This window comes from Molothrus ater, chromosome 5 (genome assembly GCF_012460135.2).
Source record: "Molothrus ater isolate BHLD 08-10-18 breed brown headed cowbird chromosome 5, BPBGC_Mater_1.1, whole genome shotgun sequence".
Lineage (NCBI taxonomy): Eukaryota > Metazoa > Chordata > Aves > Passeriformes > Icteridae > Molothrus > Molothrus ater.
The window spans coordinates 11,022,313-11,041,501 of record NC_050482.2 but is presented as its reverse complement, the minus strand read 5'-3'; the positions used below and the strand labels follow the sequence as shown (position 1 = coordinate 11,041,501).

The 19,189-nt window shown below is 39.6% G+C and overlaps 1 protein-coding gene across 1 annotated transcript in view; it reads right to left on the bottom strand.

Moving 5' to 3' along the window:
- Positions 1-18,775, bottom strand: part of SEMA3C (semaphorin 3C) — a 116,091-nt gene extending 97,316 nt beyond the window's left edge. The window contains exons 1-2 of the mRNA XM_036401441.2: positions 18,585-18,775; positions 15,371-15,511 (exon numbers count right to left, since the gene is read on the bottom strand). Of these exons, the coding sequence (XP_036257334.1) occupies positions 15,371-15,473 (103 nt within the window). The 5' untranslated portion in view covers positions 15,474-15,511; positions 18,585-18,775. The remainder of the gene's footprint in view (positions 1-15,370; positions 15,512-18,584) is intronic.
- Between the last annotated feature and the right edge of the window lie 414 nt (positions 18,776-19,189).

Below are 19,189 nucleotides of genomic sequence, written 5' to 3'. Positions count from 1 at the left end.
TTTACCTTGGTTTCAGCCTCTTTCTTCACATACAGGAGGAGACAAGGCAGAGGAGGTGTGGCAGCTGGGCAAACAGAGGCAGAATATTTTGCAATGAACTGTGACCCCCAAATCCTAAGCAGTACTTGTAGAAAAGAACAGTCTTGTTGGTACTTTCTATCAATAAAGAAATAACCAAAGGATTTTTTTCCCTAACTTAATTTTGAAAGAAAATACTTTTATTTGCTCTTTAAAAAAAGAATCCTCAGCTTATCCAGTCTTTTTTTATCATTGCCATTTATTATAGTAGATAACAGCTGCTGAGACCTTCAATCACAGAGCTTTTGAAAGCTGATGGAAGCATCAGGTTAATATTTTCAATAGCTCTGGGATCCAAACCCATATCCTCAGGATTAAGGCAGATCAAATGGAAATGAATATCTCTTTTCAGATGAAATCCACCTATCCTTTACCACACAGAGAATGAATTTGTATGTTGAGAATCTAAAGAAGGGAACTGAGATCTATACTATTTTATTCTTCATATACAAGAGATTTTGGTATTGCCAACTGACACAATGCTTTGGCTTCCCCCAGCGACAAGAATTAATGCCCAAAATGTAAATTAATAGGGAACTAATAAACAGGCTTTTCTTTTTAAACTGTATATAGGAATTGATTTATGGGAAGGAATCAAAGGGCCGTCCTCAGAAAATTATATAGAAGTTCCTCTACGAATGGCTGGCAGGTGATTCCCTCATAATATCATTAAACTCAGCTTCAAGAAACATTAAACAACTGCCATGGACGCTCAAAACACTCCTATTTGTTCACATTCTCTGGGAAGAAAACCTCAATTGTTGACTGTAACAACACCAGGGCAAACAAAATCCTCCTTTTTTCTTCCCCAAATGGACACCAAAACAACTTAATAGCCAGTAAGTATATACAAAGAGAGATATGTGATTCTTCAAGTGGCTGAATCATGAATTATTGTAATAGACACAGAATCAGACTCTGCTCATTTTATATGCTGAGATGAACTTGGAGAGGGGTGAAGAGATGGTGAGCAGATACTGAAGTGAGCAGCTCACCATTAGAATGACAGGGTAACTTTCCAAGACTAAAAATAAGCCAAAGAGAAGATACAACTTTCTGGATCACATGGCTTCCATGGAGAGATGAGAGAACTGAGTTTCTTCAGTTTTAAAAAGCAAATGAAAAGAGGAAATCCTAGAATCAATCATGGACTGGTTTGGGTTGCAAAGGACCTTAAAGATCACCTAATTTCAACTCCCTTGCCATAGGCAGGGACACCTTCCACTAAACCAGGTTGTTCCAAGCCTCATCCAATCTGGCCTGGAACACCTTCAGGGCTGGGGAATTACTCTTCTTACGTATGTGTAAAATGACCTGCTGGAATGCTACTGGAACATCGATGTCAAAGAGGGGGATTTCTACCACTTTAGTTATTAAAACCTTAAGTGGACTTGTGTCAAAGCAGCCTGATCTCATCAGACATGCTCTGAGCATGATGTTGGCTGGAGGCCCCTTCCAAGCCACAAGATTCCATGATTCTATGGCAGACAGCAACAACAGAGGGACTTGGTAAATAATGCCAGCCAGAGACCAGTAGAGGCTTTCAGAGGTTAAAGACATCTTCCCTAAGTCTGTACAGACTAATAATCAGTACAATTCTAATGAATTTGTCAAATATTCAAAATATTACAGTGTAAACTGCAGACAGAAAAAGCTTAAGCTCAGAAGTACGTATCATGTTACTAATTTTTTTCTATGTTGGTTGTGTACGTGTGTGCACACACACCACTAAAGAGCAGAGCTTGAGGATGCAAATTCAGTCACTCAAATGAAAGAAAATACAATAGCTTGGACAAATTTAGGATGCTACACATTCAAAACAGGATGTGGCCAGGTAATTCAGAATTTTTTAACTGGACTTGCATTTTATCATATTTTAGCAAACATTTTTTGCTATACACCTGCAATACATCAGATAACATAAAATTTGCCCAGAAGTGGACAGGTATGCCTCACCAAACACAGCGTGTACTGTAGGAATCTGCTTTATCTGTTCTATTACACACACAGAGATACAAACTTGGAGAATAAACTAGAACCAGAACAAGATCTACAATGTGTTCTGAGACCAAAATTATACCATCAAATATGGTCAGAAATGTTACTTATATAATTTAACCTTTATTCTGATTTGGTAATAAAGAGTTCAATAGAATTTAATAAATAAATAAATAAATAAAAGTATTATAGAATTTATTTAAACCTGTAAATTTAGCTACATACTTCATACTCCACTGTAATGTACTGATTTAATCATTGTATTATGAAAGAACTCAGTTTAAAAAGAAGGCAATCTCTTTTTCTTAAACAAGAGGAAAAAAAGGAGATTATGTACAGAAAATACACATAGAACCACATGACATTGTCCTCATATAATTCCATGTAATGCTGCATATCTAGGATTTCTGCCATTCCTTAGAAGAGGAATTGTTATATTTTACCATTCAACCAAATCAGCCCGACCCATGATTTTCCCCTCCACACCAGGGAAATCTATTTATTTTTTACTGAAAGAAAACAATTTACACAACATGAAAACTGTTTCAGTCTTGAAAACACGCACTTCAGGCACAATAATTTGCAGGGAAAAAAATCCTAAATAAAAATTCCTCATGCTGAGTGTTTACGGCTTTCATTGTGGACAAAGGCACACAGGATGCCAGGTCATTTGGGTCAAATTTCTGACCTTTTTGAGAGAAGCAAACTTTCTTCTTCAGAACTACTTTAATAGATAAGCTGTACTGGAGACTCTGCCAAAATAGATACCAACGTCTTAACCCTCACACCTGCTGATCTCTGATAAAATCACAGAAGCCCAAAACATGCAGGCTGGAAAAGACATCTGAAGGTTGTGTCAGCCAAAATCCTACTCAAAACAGGAATGCCTGCTGAGGTGAGGTGGGTTTGCACAGGACCTCACCTAGCTGAGTTTCAAATACCTGGAGCAGTGCCCAGTCTGTTGCCTCCTTGTATAACCTGTGTCAATGTCTCAGTATGCTTACAGTAAAAACAATATAAAACAAAACAATCAAAAAAGAAAGGAAAAACAAAATAAAAAAAGGAAAAAAAGTCCTATCATCTAAACAGATGTCACTGTGTACTGCTGAGAGGATCTGGCTCCCTCCATCAGACAGCCACCATAAGAATCTCTGCTCACCACGTGTTCCAGCACCCACAGCAGCCTTGTGGCCCCTATTTCACCGGAATCTTTTATACTGGGAGGGTCCAAAACTGAACAACCTCCTTCCCCAGTCTTTCATCTCCACAAATGAAAACAAATAAACTGGCATGACTTCAGCAAACTTTAACACATAAATGACACAACAGCCCAAAACTATGCTCCATTCTTATGTGAAAAATAGTATTTTGCCTCCTAAATGAACCTTAAGAGAACATATGTGCACTTTCTTCAACACAAGATCTGGTATCAGATTTGAAGTCAGCCTCAAAGGAACTGGAAACTACCTCTAGAGCAGACATTAAGGCTCAATGCTCTCATCCTACATGAGCTGGGGTGCAGTATTTTGTGCCTGTGAGTAATCTCTAGAAGGCCCTTTCACCTCCTGGTGCTTCCTATGTCACCCCCTCACACTCCACTGATAAATATTTGCTTTCTTTAAAGGGCCTTTTAGTGAAAAGTTGTCCCACAGTCTCCTACATTTCCACATAGAACTTAAACCTATCAGCTAAGAATTAGACCTATTTTGAGCAAAACCCACTTTAAGCTGCTCAGCAAACAGGTTGGGGCTGTCACAGACACAGTGCTGGAAAAATAAGCAAAAGGGAACAGTAAACAGTGAGTGGCCACCTTGTTTATTCAGAGTGCTGGGGTTTATTGATGTTACACACAATCTCAAGTTTAGCTGGTCTTAGACGTTGCATGTTTTCTCTCACATCCAACCCAATGTGAAAGTGATCTCCAGCTGGCTAGGGAAGCTTTCAATAGCCATAAGCAAGCCATAAAGCCCTTCCCATGCCACTGTCCCCTTGTGCAAAAGAAAATAACCTTAAAGCAAAGGTCTGTCACAGTCACCACACAGAGTGAATAGAATAAACTCAGCTGCTTGCCTCTTGGAAAAATCCAGGCAGAATTCTTCCACCTCTTTAAGAACAAGGTAAGAGAGGAAGTGAGCATACAAGGAGAAGGACAGGCTGCTTCATAACCAGCATTCAATGCTTGACCCCAGCACCAATACTAATACCAATACCAAAATCCCAGTACCCATAAAATGCACTGGATAGAAGCACAAATATAGTAACAGCAACAATAATAATAATGGTGAGGGGTCTCATCACTGGATGGCAATGCTGCATATAACTGGAATGTTTTTATGAAGGAAAGTTCTTTGGCAATGACACTCTGAGAATCTGGAATAAAATATACCTTTTTATTTTTTTTTAATAGAAAATGGAAATTAAGTCATCATTTCAGGCAGATTCCTGTATCTGGAAAAAAAAATCCAACTCAAGAAAGATTGGCTGGTTGGATTTTCATAATTAATTCTATGAGATTGTCTCCCCCCACCCAACACATCTCTGTAAATTACCACAGTAGGTATGAACCCTGCCCCTGTATTGATTCAGCTGGCACAGCCTTGCTCTATAAAACCCTCCTCCAAGCCCCTGCATCAGGGTGGTCGTTCTGCTCTCCCCAGCTGCTGGGGAGATGCTGAATTCCTGTGCTTGCCCTTCTTCCCCAGAGCCTGCTCTAACTAGTCCAGGGGGATATATACCCAAAAATGCAGCAAGACTCATGTTCTTTCTCTTCAGTAAGCAAGCACCATGCTGGTGCTTCATGAACCCACTGCTCACCCTCTGGGTGCTGGGGAGGATGAATTCATCAGCTATAGAAGCACACACTGTGCAAGCAGATTCTCCCATGTCTCAAAGGAAAGAGTGTGACCAGATAAAAAAAAGGTCTGTGGTTTGTTGGACCTGGCTGGTGGGCCAAACTATGCCAGCCAAGTTCCTAAGTCTTCTCCTAGCTCCACTTTCTGGGCACTGCTCATGCACAGTGGTATTACCTGACTGCACCTGAAAGCTTCAAATTATTTTTGCAATTTTATGCAGCTTAGCCTTTCAGCTATTACTGTGAAATTAAGAACATATTTACCTGAGATCAGGAAATAGTAGAGAGGGAGCTTGAAAAAACATGTAATAAAAATACTGACAAATTCTTTACCTACTTTACTTTTCCAAATTTTGTCTAAAAAGTCTAAAATTTGCAAGTATCCATAAGCAAAACAGTTTTATTGCTGGAGAAATGAATGGCTGACACTCTTCTCATTTTAAAGGGATTTACCAAAGCTACAAAGATGGTAAGTTATTAAAGAAGAGGTAATGGCTGTACAGGCATATTCATTTTCATATTTAAAAGTTGTGTGTGCACTGTTTTAGTTCCTTAATGCAAACCACAATAAAACACCTTATGGGGGCTTTAAACTCTTTTGTCTTTGCTGTAGGTTTGTCTGCTTTAGGTAAAATATATATATATATGGTGCATTATTTTCAACAGTGGCAGGAAGTGGGTTTTTAGTCAAATCAGCTTAAAAATTTCCAGCTGTGTTCATGCTGAAGCCATCACAAAGTCTAAGCCTAGGATCACTTCTCCATGCCAACTAAAGCCTTTTCAGGCCTCAAGAAGTAAATTTTTGAAAAAATGCCAAGCCTCTCCTTGAAAATAACATCTTAATTGGCTGATATTAAAAAACCCCAGAAAGCGCCATTCTGAAAATTCAAGTGCTCACATTTTTGTGTTTTAATTTGATATTTGCCTTGCAAGAGCACTCAACATACTCACACAGAGACTGTCTCAGACAACTGCAATGAGAGGCACGCAGGCTGGCTGCTCCAGACAAGGAGGAGCTCCTAAGAGCTATAGAAAGCACAGCTCATGATGTGTACCCTGTGCCACTGTAATGCACCAGAAAGGCCAAAGAGGTGTGTGACAGTGCTGGACCCAAGGAAAAGAGTGTTTAATTCCCTGGCTGGCTATGGCTCCGAGGATGTCTCAGAGGATAAGGAAAATCCACTCTCCTGAGAGCAGTAGTTATTCTCAAGGAGTTTCTGTATCAGGGTTAGGTTCAAATGAAGTAAAATGCTTGGGATCAACAAACAGAAAATCAAAGCTTCAAACTGATGTATCTGTAACACTGTTCTAAATACATATGCCTTTTTTCATTAAAAATAATGAAAATATTTAATTATTTCAATATTAATGAGTACATCTACTGTTACTGTCTTCCCCTCTCTGTTTCCTGTTGCACTATCAATTGTAGTGTGCATATCTACCATGGTACTTCTCCTGTTCAAAACTTTGCATCATGAAAAGGAAAGAAAATGAGGCTCATCATTTTCAGCCAATTTAGCTAAGCAAGGGAACAGACATTTGCCTTGCATATTTCTCTTATGCCTGTAAATCTAACTCTGCAGCTCCTTTGAGCTGGGAGACTGAGAGGTCTAGCCTGATTTACACAGATGTTAAAAGAAGACAAATGTTTGTCCCATTTAATTGATTCTGAGCTGAGGTAAATTAATTTACTCCGCACAACTCAAAGCTTTTGAAAATAAATATATTTTCATTAAGAATGGCAAAGAGAAATGTTACTAAACAACAGAAAAGAATTGTTAAGCAACAGAAACAACAACAAATGATAAGGAGAACATGTAACTGAGAAAGCCTATTACTGTCAGGGAGGAATTTACAAGACCTTGTGTTTTTCAGTTCCATTTCAAAGCAATATTGGAACTGTGAAATTGCAAAGGCAATTCTAAAAGGAGGCAACAATTGAGACAATAGTTGAAAGTGAATTTTAATACATCTCATATTTACCATGTAATTCTTAATTCCTTTTTTTTTTTAATTTTGGAATGCCATTCTGGCCTTCTTAATGGCTGAAAGCAGTGCCTGTAATTAAAAGAATTTGGATTCGTGTTCTTTTTAAAAAAAAATAGAAGCAACTGCCAATACACATATTTTTTCCATGAAGAAACTTGGCAGTCCCAGCTGATTGTGATGTCTCCTCATCCACATTCTAGAAGATAATTTTGGTGAGGTAATAATTTATTCCAGAGCAGTGTGTAAGATTAGGCAGAACAGTTCAGAAGTCTGGGTATTCCATTCTATCACTAAAAATTACATCTCACAAAACCATATCTGCATTTGAAATTTTTACTGGAAATGAAACATTCTCACAAAAATAGGATGCATTTCATATGAAGTGTTGACTTACAGCCTCCAAATAAAAATTTTAAAAACCCAAACAAAACCAAAACCATTCTTCCTTCCTCAATATTATCAATGTCACTAAAAATTTCATACAGCACTTGGGAGATGGTGGCTAAATCACAAATTAAGAGCTCAGCCCTGAAAGCTGCTCACAGACCAGTCTCTAAGCTCATGGTGATTTGAAGGCCTTCACACACCAGATCTGAGATTCACTTCTCCCAACAACACACAGAGCTCCCAATAAATCCTGCATTTCTTGCAACTCCCTGACAGCACTCACTGGAGCTGTGTACTGGTGAAATGCTTTCCAGAGACTTTTTCTATCAAGGTCATATGATAGAAGTTACAGATTTTTTTCTCTTTCTTTCATGATAATGATGAAATATCATGGCCTAATCTCTTGTAGGTAAGATGTAAGATGGCCGCAAGACACATCTTCAAAATGCTGCCTTGCAGTAAAAGCCTTCTAAGATTATAAATTAAAGCTATGCATACTGTGTTTCTGAAAAAAAAAATCTTCACATAATCTGGGGTATTAGTTGTAGTAATTGAGGAGCCTTTGTAGCACTCACTTTTGTAGAACTAATTTGTTGGGTGAGAGCAGTAGGTGGAAATATCCCAAATACTGTACAAAGGAGCAGGAAATAAAACCTCCACCAACCTTACACACAAAAGAATCGAGAAGCTTCTCCTCAAGGAGGAATAGTTAGCCTTACATTCACAAAGATAAGACAAAGACCTAAACTCTCTAAGGAGATGATGGTCCCAGCTCCAGAGTGGTTTCATGGGAGAGGCAGAGCAATCACTCCCTATCTTCCTTCCATTGTGACACCTGAGTCTTAGCTCCAGTAAATCACTACCAGGATTTCTGCTTCCTGGAAGAAGCTGTGTCAGTGGCAGATGAAGTAACAATGCAAATGCAATTGTACCAAGTTTGCACTGAAAAAGGTAAATCCTCTGTCAATCACAATCATTCTCTTCATTCCTGGAAATACACATTTATCTTGATTCCCAGTAAGAGAGATACAACATCACCCTGATTCACTCAGTTGTGAGTGAACTTTTACTCAGTTGTATCCCTGAGACCCCACCTATGTAATCGACTGAACAGGGAAAAACATAGAGCCTTCTTTTAACCTGGTGCCTGCTGAGCCAGGGATGTCTGATTGTAAGATGAGCGAAGATGAGCTGAGGAGCTGCACTGTGAATCAGTAAACCATGTCCCTAAGACAAAGACCTTCCCCTGAGAAACTGCCTGGTCTTTTTATTAAGAAGTGTTACTGAGAACTCAGAAAAGTCAGCACCAAAAAGAACAAAACACACATGTTGAGGGAACAGCCAGTTCAAATAACAGCACAAGTTCTTGGTCTATGTATTTATTCATGGCAGGACCTCAGTCAACGCACTTCAATAAAATGAGTAATTATTGTGAGTCACGTCACTAATTACATCTGATACACACAAAGGCTTGTGCAGCTCCACATATCAAAGTGCACTGTGAGCTCATCCAGTAGGAGCTCTGTGAGCTCACAGAGGAGCTCTTGTTACTGGTACCCAAACACTCTGGAAAAAAATGGGGTATTAGAAATGTCTATGCCATTTCTCTCTCATCACATTTTTTTAAACAGAAAAAGAAGATGTGTTGTAGAATAACGGCAATATAACTGCCTACGTAGGGACTTCAGCATTTGCCTTGGACAGGCAATGCAAGAAAGAATTGTAGTGACAGAGCAGTGGAATTGGCCAAGATAAGCTGCTTTCTTCTATGACAAGCAGAGAGCGCCAAGATGTGAAGAATCTGTCAAAATGTTCTAAGATAAAGTTTGATTTTTCCATTCCAAAATTAAAAAAAAAAACCAAACAAAACCACAGCTGGTTCAGATACAGGTCAAATTGACTGAATTCAGGAACAAAAAGAGATTAAAGGAAGTAAGTCATCTCTTAGGTAACAGATCTACTTATTAATGTGCAAGAAAAAAAACAAGTCTTCACAAATTTTGTCAAATTCAGATGAGCTCTTCATCCAAGAGTAGGATCAAGTTTGTAGGCTGGTAATTTGTTGCTTGGTAATTAACTACCTTTGGTTAATCATCTGACACCTCTGTTGCCTGATAATTAACCACCTTGAAGACATACTTCTTTGTGCTTTCCCATGAGGGTACTTCTTACAGTAATTTTAGAGCACAAAGACAGAACTGGACCAAACACCACCTGTGACTTCAGCTTTATTGCAAGACCATTTTCATAACTGAAGTCAAATCACATGGCACAATTTAACTAAATACAGAAACAATACATTATCCTCCCCTGTACACTCATGTCAACAATAATAACAGTGAAGCCAACTCAAAGACACTGGCATGGAACAAGAACATGAAAATAAGCAGATTCAATGTCATTTGGCATGTAGAACCTATAACCATGGAACTCTAGAAAGAATACAGAGGTTTTTAAATAATGCTTCCTTTTAATATGTTTGATTTCTTTTGTACATTTAACTCATAGCGTATTCAAGCAATTCAACTTCAATACAAGATTTATAGAAATAAGCCTCTGTTTATATAACAGAGAAAAAAGAAACACAAACAAAAAGGCACAGAAAAAAAATTACAGAGAAGGTAGAAGTGTAAAAATTACCCCCAAAGACTATAATTTGTAACAACCAAAGCTGTCAATTCAAGACCCCATCTGGAATACTGACCACAGCTCTGGTGTCCCCAAAATAAGAACTTGAAACTGTTGGAGCAAATCCAGAGAAGGCCACAAAGTTGATAAGGGGACTGGAGCACCTCCCACACAAGGACAGGCTGAGAAAGTTGGGGCTGCTCTGCCTGGAGAAGAGGAGGTTTGGAGACCTCACAGCAACCAGAGACCTTCCAGTATCTGAAGGGGCTACAGAGAAGCTAGAGAAGGGCTCTTAGGCAGGAGTGATGGGACAAGGAGAAATGGGCATAAACTGAAAGAGGGGCCAATTTAGATTAGATATCAGGAAGAATTTCTGTACTCTTGAGTGGTTAGACACTGAAACAGGTTGCCAGGGAGATTGTGAATATACCAACCCTGGCAGTGTTCAAGGGCAGCTTGGATAAAGCCTTAAGCAACCTGGTCTAATGGGAGGAATCCCTGCTCATGTCAGGGGATGTTGGGACCAGATCATTAAGATCCATTCCAACCCCTTAGCATTTTATGATTCTATAACAAACTGTAAAAAACCAATCTTCACTACTAAAGATAAAAAAGTATCTTATTTTTAGATGGATGTATTCAAATTAAGTTTTTTTAGATATCCAGTGAGAGACAATTAAATTGGGAAAATTTTCACATTGTTGGTGCTCAACACTTTATAAATTAACATTATTTAAGATCCATGAAGCTGTGAGAGCACCAAATGAGTTAATTTTGAGAAAATATTACCCACAATTTGCTGAAAATCAAGAAACTATATGAACATTCAAGGTAAATTCTGCATGTAAACAAAATTAAACCCTGGATCTCTTCTCTCTTTTTCTTTTTTTTTTTCCTCTTTTAAGGCTTTACTTCTACTTCATTTCATAAATAGCTTTCATTCCATAGACACCAAAAAAGATCCAATCAACTATATGAGTGTAAACCTTTGCCTACTAGACTGTCATCAGCACAAAGTCCCTCAAATAATAAATGAACTTTTTATTAACTGTGGTAACATTAACATTACAATGAGGGATTGTTTAAAAACAAGTTGTACTGCTGTTGCTCAAGAGCTCAAGGAAAATGGTTCTCAGTTCCTTTATTTTTCCTTGAGGGTAACCACAGGGGTTGCATTAAATCTTTTAAAATATGTTGACAGTTGAATAAGTGCTGCTGTTGCTCTGGTGACATTTTATGCACTTTAATTGTCATTAATGAATCCGACTGATACTTTCTTAAAATTCCTTTACGTGTTCTAGTAATTTTATAACAAAGAGAAGAACAAAACTGTCTGCAAATTAGCCTTGATCCACTTCTCATATGGAATTTTCACTGCAGACAATAGGAGAATCTGCATGGGAAATATCTGCTAGACCAGACATTTAAGGCAGGAATGCATTACATGTTCCCAGTAAATTGCAAATTATCACTTTGTTGTGTATCACCGTATACATTTAATCCCCAAAGAAGGTTTGAGTGTATTTTAAAAAATACACTATCTGCTTTAATATTTATAAAAAAATACTCTGCTTCAATCAATTCAGAATTTGATGGTAAAATGGTATGGCTCAGCATTTTAGGGCTGCAACAAAATCCAAAAGGTTTGTTTCATTCCAACATCTCTTGGAGTTGGAATGAAACAAAGTCTGACACTAACCTGGAGTCTAGTACCTCCTTCCTTATTCTGGTCATACTCCCACTGATTTCAGAAAGGCTTTTTTCCTGTGAAGACTGAAGGATACAGCTCCCAGTTATCTGTTCAGGAGCATGCAGTGACAAGAAGGAATGCATGGAGCTTGAGAAACAGCAGGCACCACACTTGATTGTCCATAAACAGATAAGGTAAGTCTTTTGCTATGAAGAGAAAATAAACTGTGGTGCTTTAAATCAAGATAGGTGATTTAAGTAGATTAAAAAAATATCTATTCCAGGGACACGAGCCAGAAGAGGCAGGAGGAGGGGGAATAGTGTACTAATAGTGCAGGGAGACATGTTGAGTCCTTTGCTTCCTCCATCCCAGGTTCCCTGACTCCTGCAGGCTCAACAGGAACACAGCAGATGATTCCAAACACTGCTGCACCTGCTGCTCCACAGGCTTCACATCTTTGCAATTTCAGAACACAAAAAGCCTTGGGCCATCTTTTTTTCTTCAGCTGCAGCAGCTCTTCAAGTGCAGACCTTGTACAAGTACCAGTGGTTTGAGCCATCACCCTTGAACAGGACAATTAGGTCACACAAATTAGGCACACCCAGAGCCCCTTTTCCTGATTCTCCACAGGCCCAGTCCCCTGCTTTACCACGTTCACCTGAGCAAAGCAGCAGCTCAGCTCCAGCCTGACCTTTCCTTTCAGCTGAGTAAATGGCTATACAAGGTGCAAGCAGTAGGAATCAGGCCTCGGGGTTCTGTACAGCACTGCAATTTCCAAGGCACTCGGGGTGCAGACAGCAGCAAGTTCCACACTCACGTCATACCCACAGTTAACAACCTCAGCTAAGGCATGAACTACATTTTAATTAGACAAGGGGCCAGGCTTTTGATTTCAGAAATAGAAGTTAGGGTTGCAGTCCTTCATCCATTGAAGTTAATTGCAAAATCCCTATTATCAGGCTCTTGAGGTATTACCCAGGCGCACTTTTTAATTACATTTGATTCTTAATGAACTGGATGGCAAAGAGAAAAGCAGCCCATGATTCAAATGATTCGCATTTTTATCTTTCCTGATGAAAAACAGAATAGGTCAAGATACTTGCTGGATTTTCCCATGAGAAATGCTGCAATGTGAATAAGCTCAATTGACTTGATCCTGAAGGAGCAGGTTAGCTTTGAAAAGCATCACTCATTTTCTCCTCCTGTATACACTCTACCCCCAAAACTTATGCAATGCAATTGTAGACACTGAGCCAAATCCAATTCAGAACCTGAAAAATATCACATAAGTATCCTAAGCTTGAATGACTTGTCTTCATTGTCTAATGTCATTTAAAACATAAGGAGTCCTAATTATGGTTTTATTTTCAAATGATGCACTTTAAAAGAGTGACAATTCTCCATAAAAACTGACAGCTTCTCAGGGCAAGGAGACTGCCAAATAACTTGGTATTTCTACATGATTTAAAAACAAGAAGTTATGAAGCAGCTTATGAAGAAAAAATGTGTTATGGCACTAGAGAACAATAGCTAGAGAACAATACAAAGTTTCACCTTTTTCTATTACATCTCTACTCATGTAAGCAAACAAAGATTTATAGAACAGAAGTTCATACTACAGGTGGGACCATTACCTTGGTATACACAACAACCTGCAAACTCTTTTCACATAATGAAAGTTGTTTCTTACCATCTGGAAATCAGGTTTAAAAATAAAAGTTCTGTTTATATATTACACAAAAAGCTTAGCTTTTTATTTCAGACATACTTCTCATATTGTAAAAACACATAATTCATTTTTTACTTTTATGACTTCAAAAGACCCAATAAAAATTTAGGACCTAAAAATGTAATTTCTTCTTCAAAGGTTGGCTGTTAAGTATGAGGGAGAGTAAAAGTCAGTTTTAAGAAAATCAGATAGCATTGCAAGGCTCTCTAAGCAAGGCAGCCAAGGAGGGTCACAGCAGGAACTAGTGAGGCAAGGCTGTGTCCCCAGGGCTGGCACAGGGGACAGAGCTCTTGGGGCCCGAGAACCTGACCAGACAAAGGGGTCACTGCAGCATGAAGCTGTCATAGCCCCTTCTAAAGGGAGAAGGGACAACCTCCTTTCAGGAGCACAGAAACTAAGGTTTTAATTCAGTTTTTTTTTTTTTTTTTTAATTCTTAGGTTTGGGGTCTTTTGCCCTATGGATGCTTCACTGTGTCAGCCTTGCAGGATACCTGTGATGAGACAAAAGCTCTTGAGTTTCTCTTAAAACCATTTGCTTCTCAGTAGAATTCTTTCCCATTCACAAGGTTGAATACCACAAAACATGAACACTTCCTACTTCATGCTCATCCCAGAGATCAAGGGAAGCTTAGATTACTTTCAAGGCCACCAAGGAGATGACGTGGCAATCTAAATCAGCCTGTTGGGCATAACTGTGGCAAACCTACAATGTAACACACAACCACAGCCAAACTTGCTTCTGTGTTGAGTTGTGCCAAAACAGTACCACCTCCACCAAAACCAGTGCAGACTCTAAACAAGGAAAATAAACCCCTATCCCTACTTCTTCATTTGAATTCCCTCTTGGAACTCAATTCCTACTATTGCTTTTACTGGAGCCGTGCTATTTTACACCTATTAAGTACTGCATTCATCAGTTTAGGGCCCCTTGTTCTATAATTTAATTATTCAAACTCTGGTTGGTATTTGCAGAAAGTCTAACTTGACAGTCTCCTTCTGGACGTCTCTCAGTCTCATGTTTACATAGTTACTGATCGTTGTAGCAGTAGAAGTTTGAGATACTTGCTAGCTCTGACTATTTTTAGAGCAATTCTTAGAGATGGTTGAGAGCACACAGAGTATTCCCAAGGCAGTGGCAGGGCATCCCTGCACTAATGAACCACAGAAGCCATCCTAATGCAAGCAGTATTGGTGCAGGAAGTAGCAAGCCCTCATGCCTCAAAGACAATCACAGAAAAGGCAGAGGGCTGGAGAAACTCAATGCCTCTATAATTAGTGACAGAAAGTTTCAGCTCAGATTTAACAGGAACTGTAAGCTGAAGAACACACACATTCTGAAGTGGTGGCTAAAATCAGCATTTAAGACTAGAAGAATAAGTTACTTTACTATTAAAAGCAATACTGGTGCAATTGCAGCAATGAGGTACTGCTCAGCACTTCAGAAGTAAAAGAAACTTTCTTTTGAAAAAGATAATTTTCATTGCTGGGTTACAGTATGAAGGCATCAGTGATTGCTACAGGCTATGTACATCCTACACAGAGCACAAAGTGCACAAGGAATGGAATTTTTCCAAAGGACTCTGTAACTAACTATTTTGGTAAAACTTCAGGCAGCCTCATTTTCAGAATATAAAGTGTTTCAGTTGACTGAAAAGGAAAGCAACTCAAATCATTAATCATCTCCACCACAAGTAATGTGTTATATTTTTTCCAAACAAAATTACAGATAAGAAACAAGCCTTTAGTTGTTAGTAAGTTATAATAATCCAAAATCAAGAGAAAAGTCTACTAATTATTAATTATATATTAAACATGCATCTACAGCAATAGGTAGACTCCGGTAAGAGAATCAAATTTAGGCTGACAGTTGCCTCAGCAAAAACCAAAAATTGTAATTGTGGACACAGATCAAAATGCAATTATGGACACAGATCAAAATCTACTCAGTTATTGAATTTAAGGCGAAGAAGAAAATGTTCAATCATAATATTTGCTTAAGAATGTTTATCTTATTTCTTACCATTGAATGTTAGGAACACCCTTGCTTGAGGCTGGGAAGATCCTTTTACACTGCTAAAGTAAATAAATATCCCAATCAACACGTTCACTGCAAGAAATGCCATCTCTTCAGATTTGCAACTTAATATCCAAGAAATGAAACCTGAAAGAGAGATATATCACATTACTCTTCTCATACTCTCAAATCTGGAGCAAAAACAAAAGTATGCAAAGATTGTGTTGGAGGCCTCTTCCAGCTGAAGCCATAATTACTGATGTGAAGGAGGTACAGCACTCCTGTTTTTCCTTTGTGCATCTGAAAGTGGTTTTCCCCAGCAAGTCCTCTGTGCTGGCACAAGAGGAACTCTCTGCCTGTTAGTAGGAACCAAGAGAGCCCAGCTTTTGGCTAGGACAGACTACGGCACTAGACTCAGTTTATTTAAAATGAAGACAATTCCACCTGCTGGAAATATAATTATACTAAATGTCAAGGCAGAGCAAAGCAAGGACAGGAGATAAAGTTTCACGAATAAAAATCTGGCTGATATTTTTAGACATCTCTCTCTCATGTTAAGGGGAGGGTGGTAGGTTTGGGTTATTGGTTGTTTGGTTTTTTTTTTTCTTTTCTTTAAACATCTGAAATCAAAGGTACTTGGAAATGAGCTTTAAGTTTTAGTAAGCTGAGCTCTCTAATCACCCTCAAGTTTTTATTTAAAGAAACTCTGGCTGTGCATGTAATTAATTTCAAAACTGTGAAACCAAAAGTATTTTAACACTCTTGAAACTGTTAGTCAACGTTTGCTTTTTGGGCTAGCTCCTTTCAGGATACACACCTGCTCTCATTGACTTTTACAGGGCACTAAGAATCCTAGAGTTGGACAATGATACCACACTTGATATACCTGCTACTTCTTCTGCACATTTGCTGAACCTTCATTTATAGGAGTTAGCTGCTGAGAAGCCTGAGCATCTCAGACTCAGAAAACACTCCAGAACTCTGTATCTTTTCTTAGTTCAGGAAGGATTTGAGATCACTGGAATAACTGGAGGAAAGTGGTTTTTCTAAAGGACTTTAGACCAAATCAAAAAAGCCCAGCCACTATTAGAAGCTGAACAGTGCATATCTGTATCACATTGCTACTAAACTGCATCTCTACAAAAACTGTGAAGTGCAAATTTCATTTCGCCTATTGTAACAACTTTGGCAGCTCAGCTGCAAAAGTGAGAATACGTAACACCATCATTTTAGACCCATTTTACTTCACTACTTCATATATATATATCTCTTTGATGTAAATAACTCTTCTACTAGACACCACTTATTGATTAATCACTCAGGTGATATATTTGATTTTATGGCAACAGGAAGCACTTTGAAAGTCACAGCCCCTAAAGCTAGAAGATATCCTTAAAGGCTGTACATTTATTTTTATTAAGAGACTTGTTACCTGCACAGTCAGCTTGCAATTCTTCACCTCAGCTCTGCTCCAGCACTCCAGTCCCTCCAGTGGAAGCCAATATTTCTACAGCCTCGTTCATCCTGTCCCTCTGAGGTTCACACCTGTCCTTAAAGGACCGGCTGTGACCACCCCAGCACGGCAGGAATGAGCTGTCAGGCAGGGATGACTTTAGGTCAGCACTAGCTTGTGCTGGATCCACACCACTGGTTTAGCGGTAAAAGCCTCGCATCTCGTTACCACCCCTGTCATTCCCCGTCCACTCACTGTAAATCGCTTGGAAAGGCTTCTCTTTGCTTGAGGACTTCACACCAAGCTGGGGGTGGGAAGGACAGCGTGCATGAAAGCGCAGAGCTCTGCGGCCCACACTCTAAACTCTCCTTCATTATCTGCTCTGAGTACTGAGAAATGCACGGAGATCAAGCAATTCTACAACTCTGCTAATTGACAAAAACAACCTTGTCAGAAATTTGCCAGCTACAGATCGGGTCTGTAGGAAAAACATATCCATTCTGGCCCAGTTCCAAATTATCTCTAAGGGTCTGTTAACTAATAAAATGATAGTTGCAGAGTTTTTGCCAAGAATAATTTTTAAACAGGCTGCACGAACTCTAGTACTAATGTTGCTTTGTGGGCTTTAAATTTAAAGCCCTGTGACTTGCCCATGGGATATCCTTTAACTTACTCCTCTTCTAAGAGAGAAATGGCATTAAATCCCAATAAAATTTCTTCGTCATGCCAAAATAAATAGCCAATCATACAGAACATGTGATTTAACAGATGCAATGGGATAAGTATTTTACAGTAGTAACACTATGCTTTCTTTGCAATACAGATAAAAAGTCAAAGAGGAACAAGTGTGCGGCTTTCCTTCTTCCTTTAAATAATACTCTAGGAAACAATAATAGAATAAAAACCCTTTCAGCTCTCTTTCCCTCCCACTCTCGTGCCTCCTGCCAATTCTAGTGTAATCAGTTAGAGGAGTGAAACATTGCTACATTCATTGCTCAAATTGCAGATCTTCACCGTTAACACAGAAGTGACAGGCAAATATAAGATTCAAGTGCTGAGCAGCATGGCTCCTACCCAGCTGTTAGGCACATAAATAATAAATGCATATAGTGACAAAAAGGTACCTCAGGGTGTCTGACATGTGAGTTACCTAATGGAAATAGGTTTAATTTCAGAGATTTACAGAGCTGGTAACTGACAGCTCATTGCAGTTTTGACTCTTGCTTTGGGCTTATATCCCAGCTCTGAATTTATCTCAGTAAGTCATGATACTATATTCAGCACGTCCAGTGCACATGATCTCTGCTGACAACACGCAGACCTAAAGCCTTGCAAGTACTTTAAAAGAATCCTACAGGACAGACAAAAAGCAGTGTCTAATTGCATTTCTGTTCTTACATTCTAGTCTTAACTGTAAACAAACAGACAAACCGCTACGAAAGTGAAGTAGTGAAGTTTCCCTGCCACGGAGGTCGCTGGCAGCATGTTGCACGGCTTCTGGAAAGTATCGCTTTGCTAGGAAGTGCTGTGCAGGTGTCATCTGCTACAGCCCGGGTCCTACCCCTAAATCCTGTAAGGAAAATCATTTGGCAGAGGAAAGAAAAGAAATGAAGAAGGGGAAAAAAAAGACCAAAAACCCTGCCAAACACGGACTATGCCAATCTGGAAAACATTGGTTTAACTATCTGTGAACAGCAGCAAATTCCAACCATCAGAGACATTTCACATCTATTACAGAAAAGAAAGAGAACTTTAAGTTATGCTTACCCGGCTATTGGAAGCAGCAGTAATACTGACTTCTATCTGGTTTCTATCAGTTTATAGACTTCACTCCTGCTACCAGAACATTTTAATTCCAAACCTGGCTCACGGCAGAGAGAAAAAATAAATAAAATAAAATAAAAAAAAAAAAAGGAAAAAAGAGAAAAGTCTCTCCTCGTGGTGGTTGTAAAGATATTCCCGGCTCCTCTGTGCAATAATCCTGGCAGTGACTCCTGAGGCTCAGGGAGCGCTTCTCCCCTGCGCGCAGCCACGCACCTAGGAGTGAATGGAGCGGCCGCGCGGTGCCGGCGCTGGTTTCCAGTTACAGGCGCTGCCCTGCCCTGGCCGCCGCTCCGGCGAGGCGAGGCTCGGCGGCCGCCGGTGCATCATTAGCTGAGCAAATAGGGGCTGGAGCTCATAAATAATGGCGAGGCCACACCCCGCCCTGCGCGCCGCCGGCTGCCGCCCGGCCCGTCCGCCCACCCCAGGCAGCGCCGCAGGCAGCGCGCAGAGGGCGCAGAGAGGCGCGCAGGGCGGCCTGAGGGGCGCGCAGAGGGCGCAGAGAGGCGCGCAGGGCGGCCTGAGGGGCGCGCAGAGGGCGCAGAGAGGCG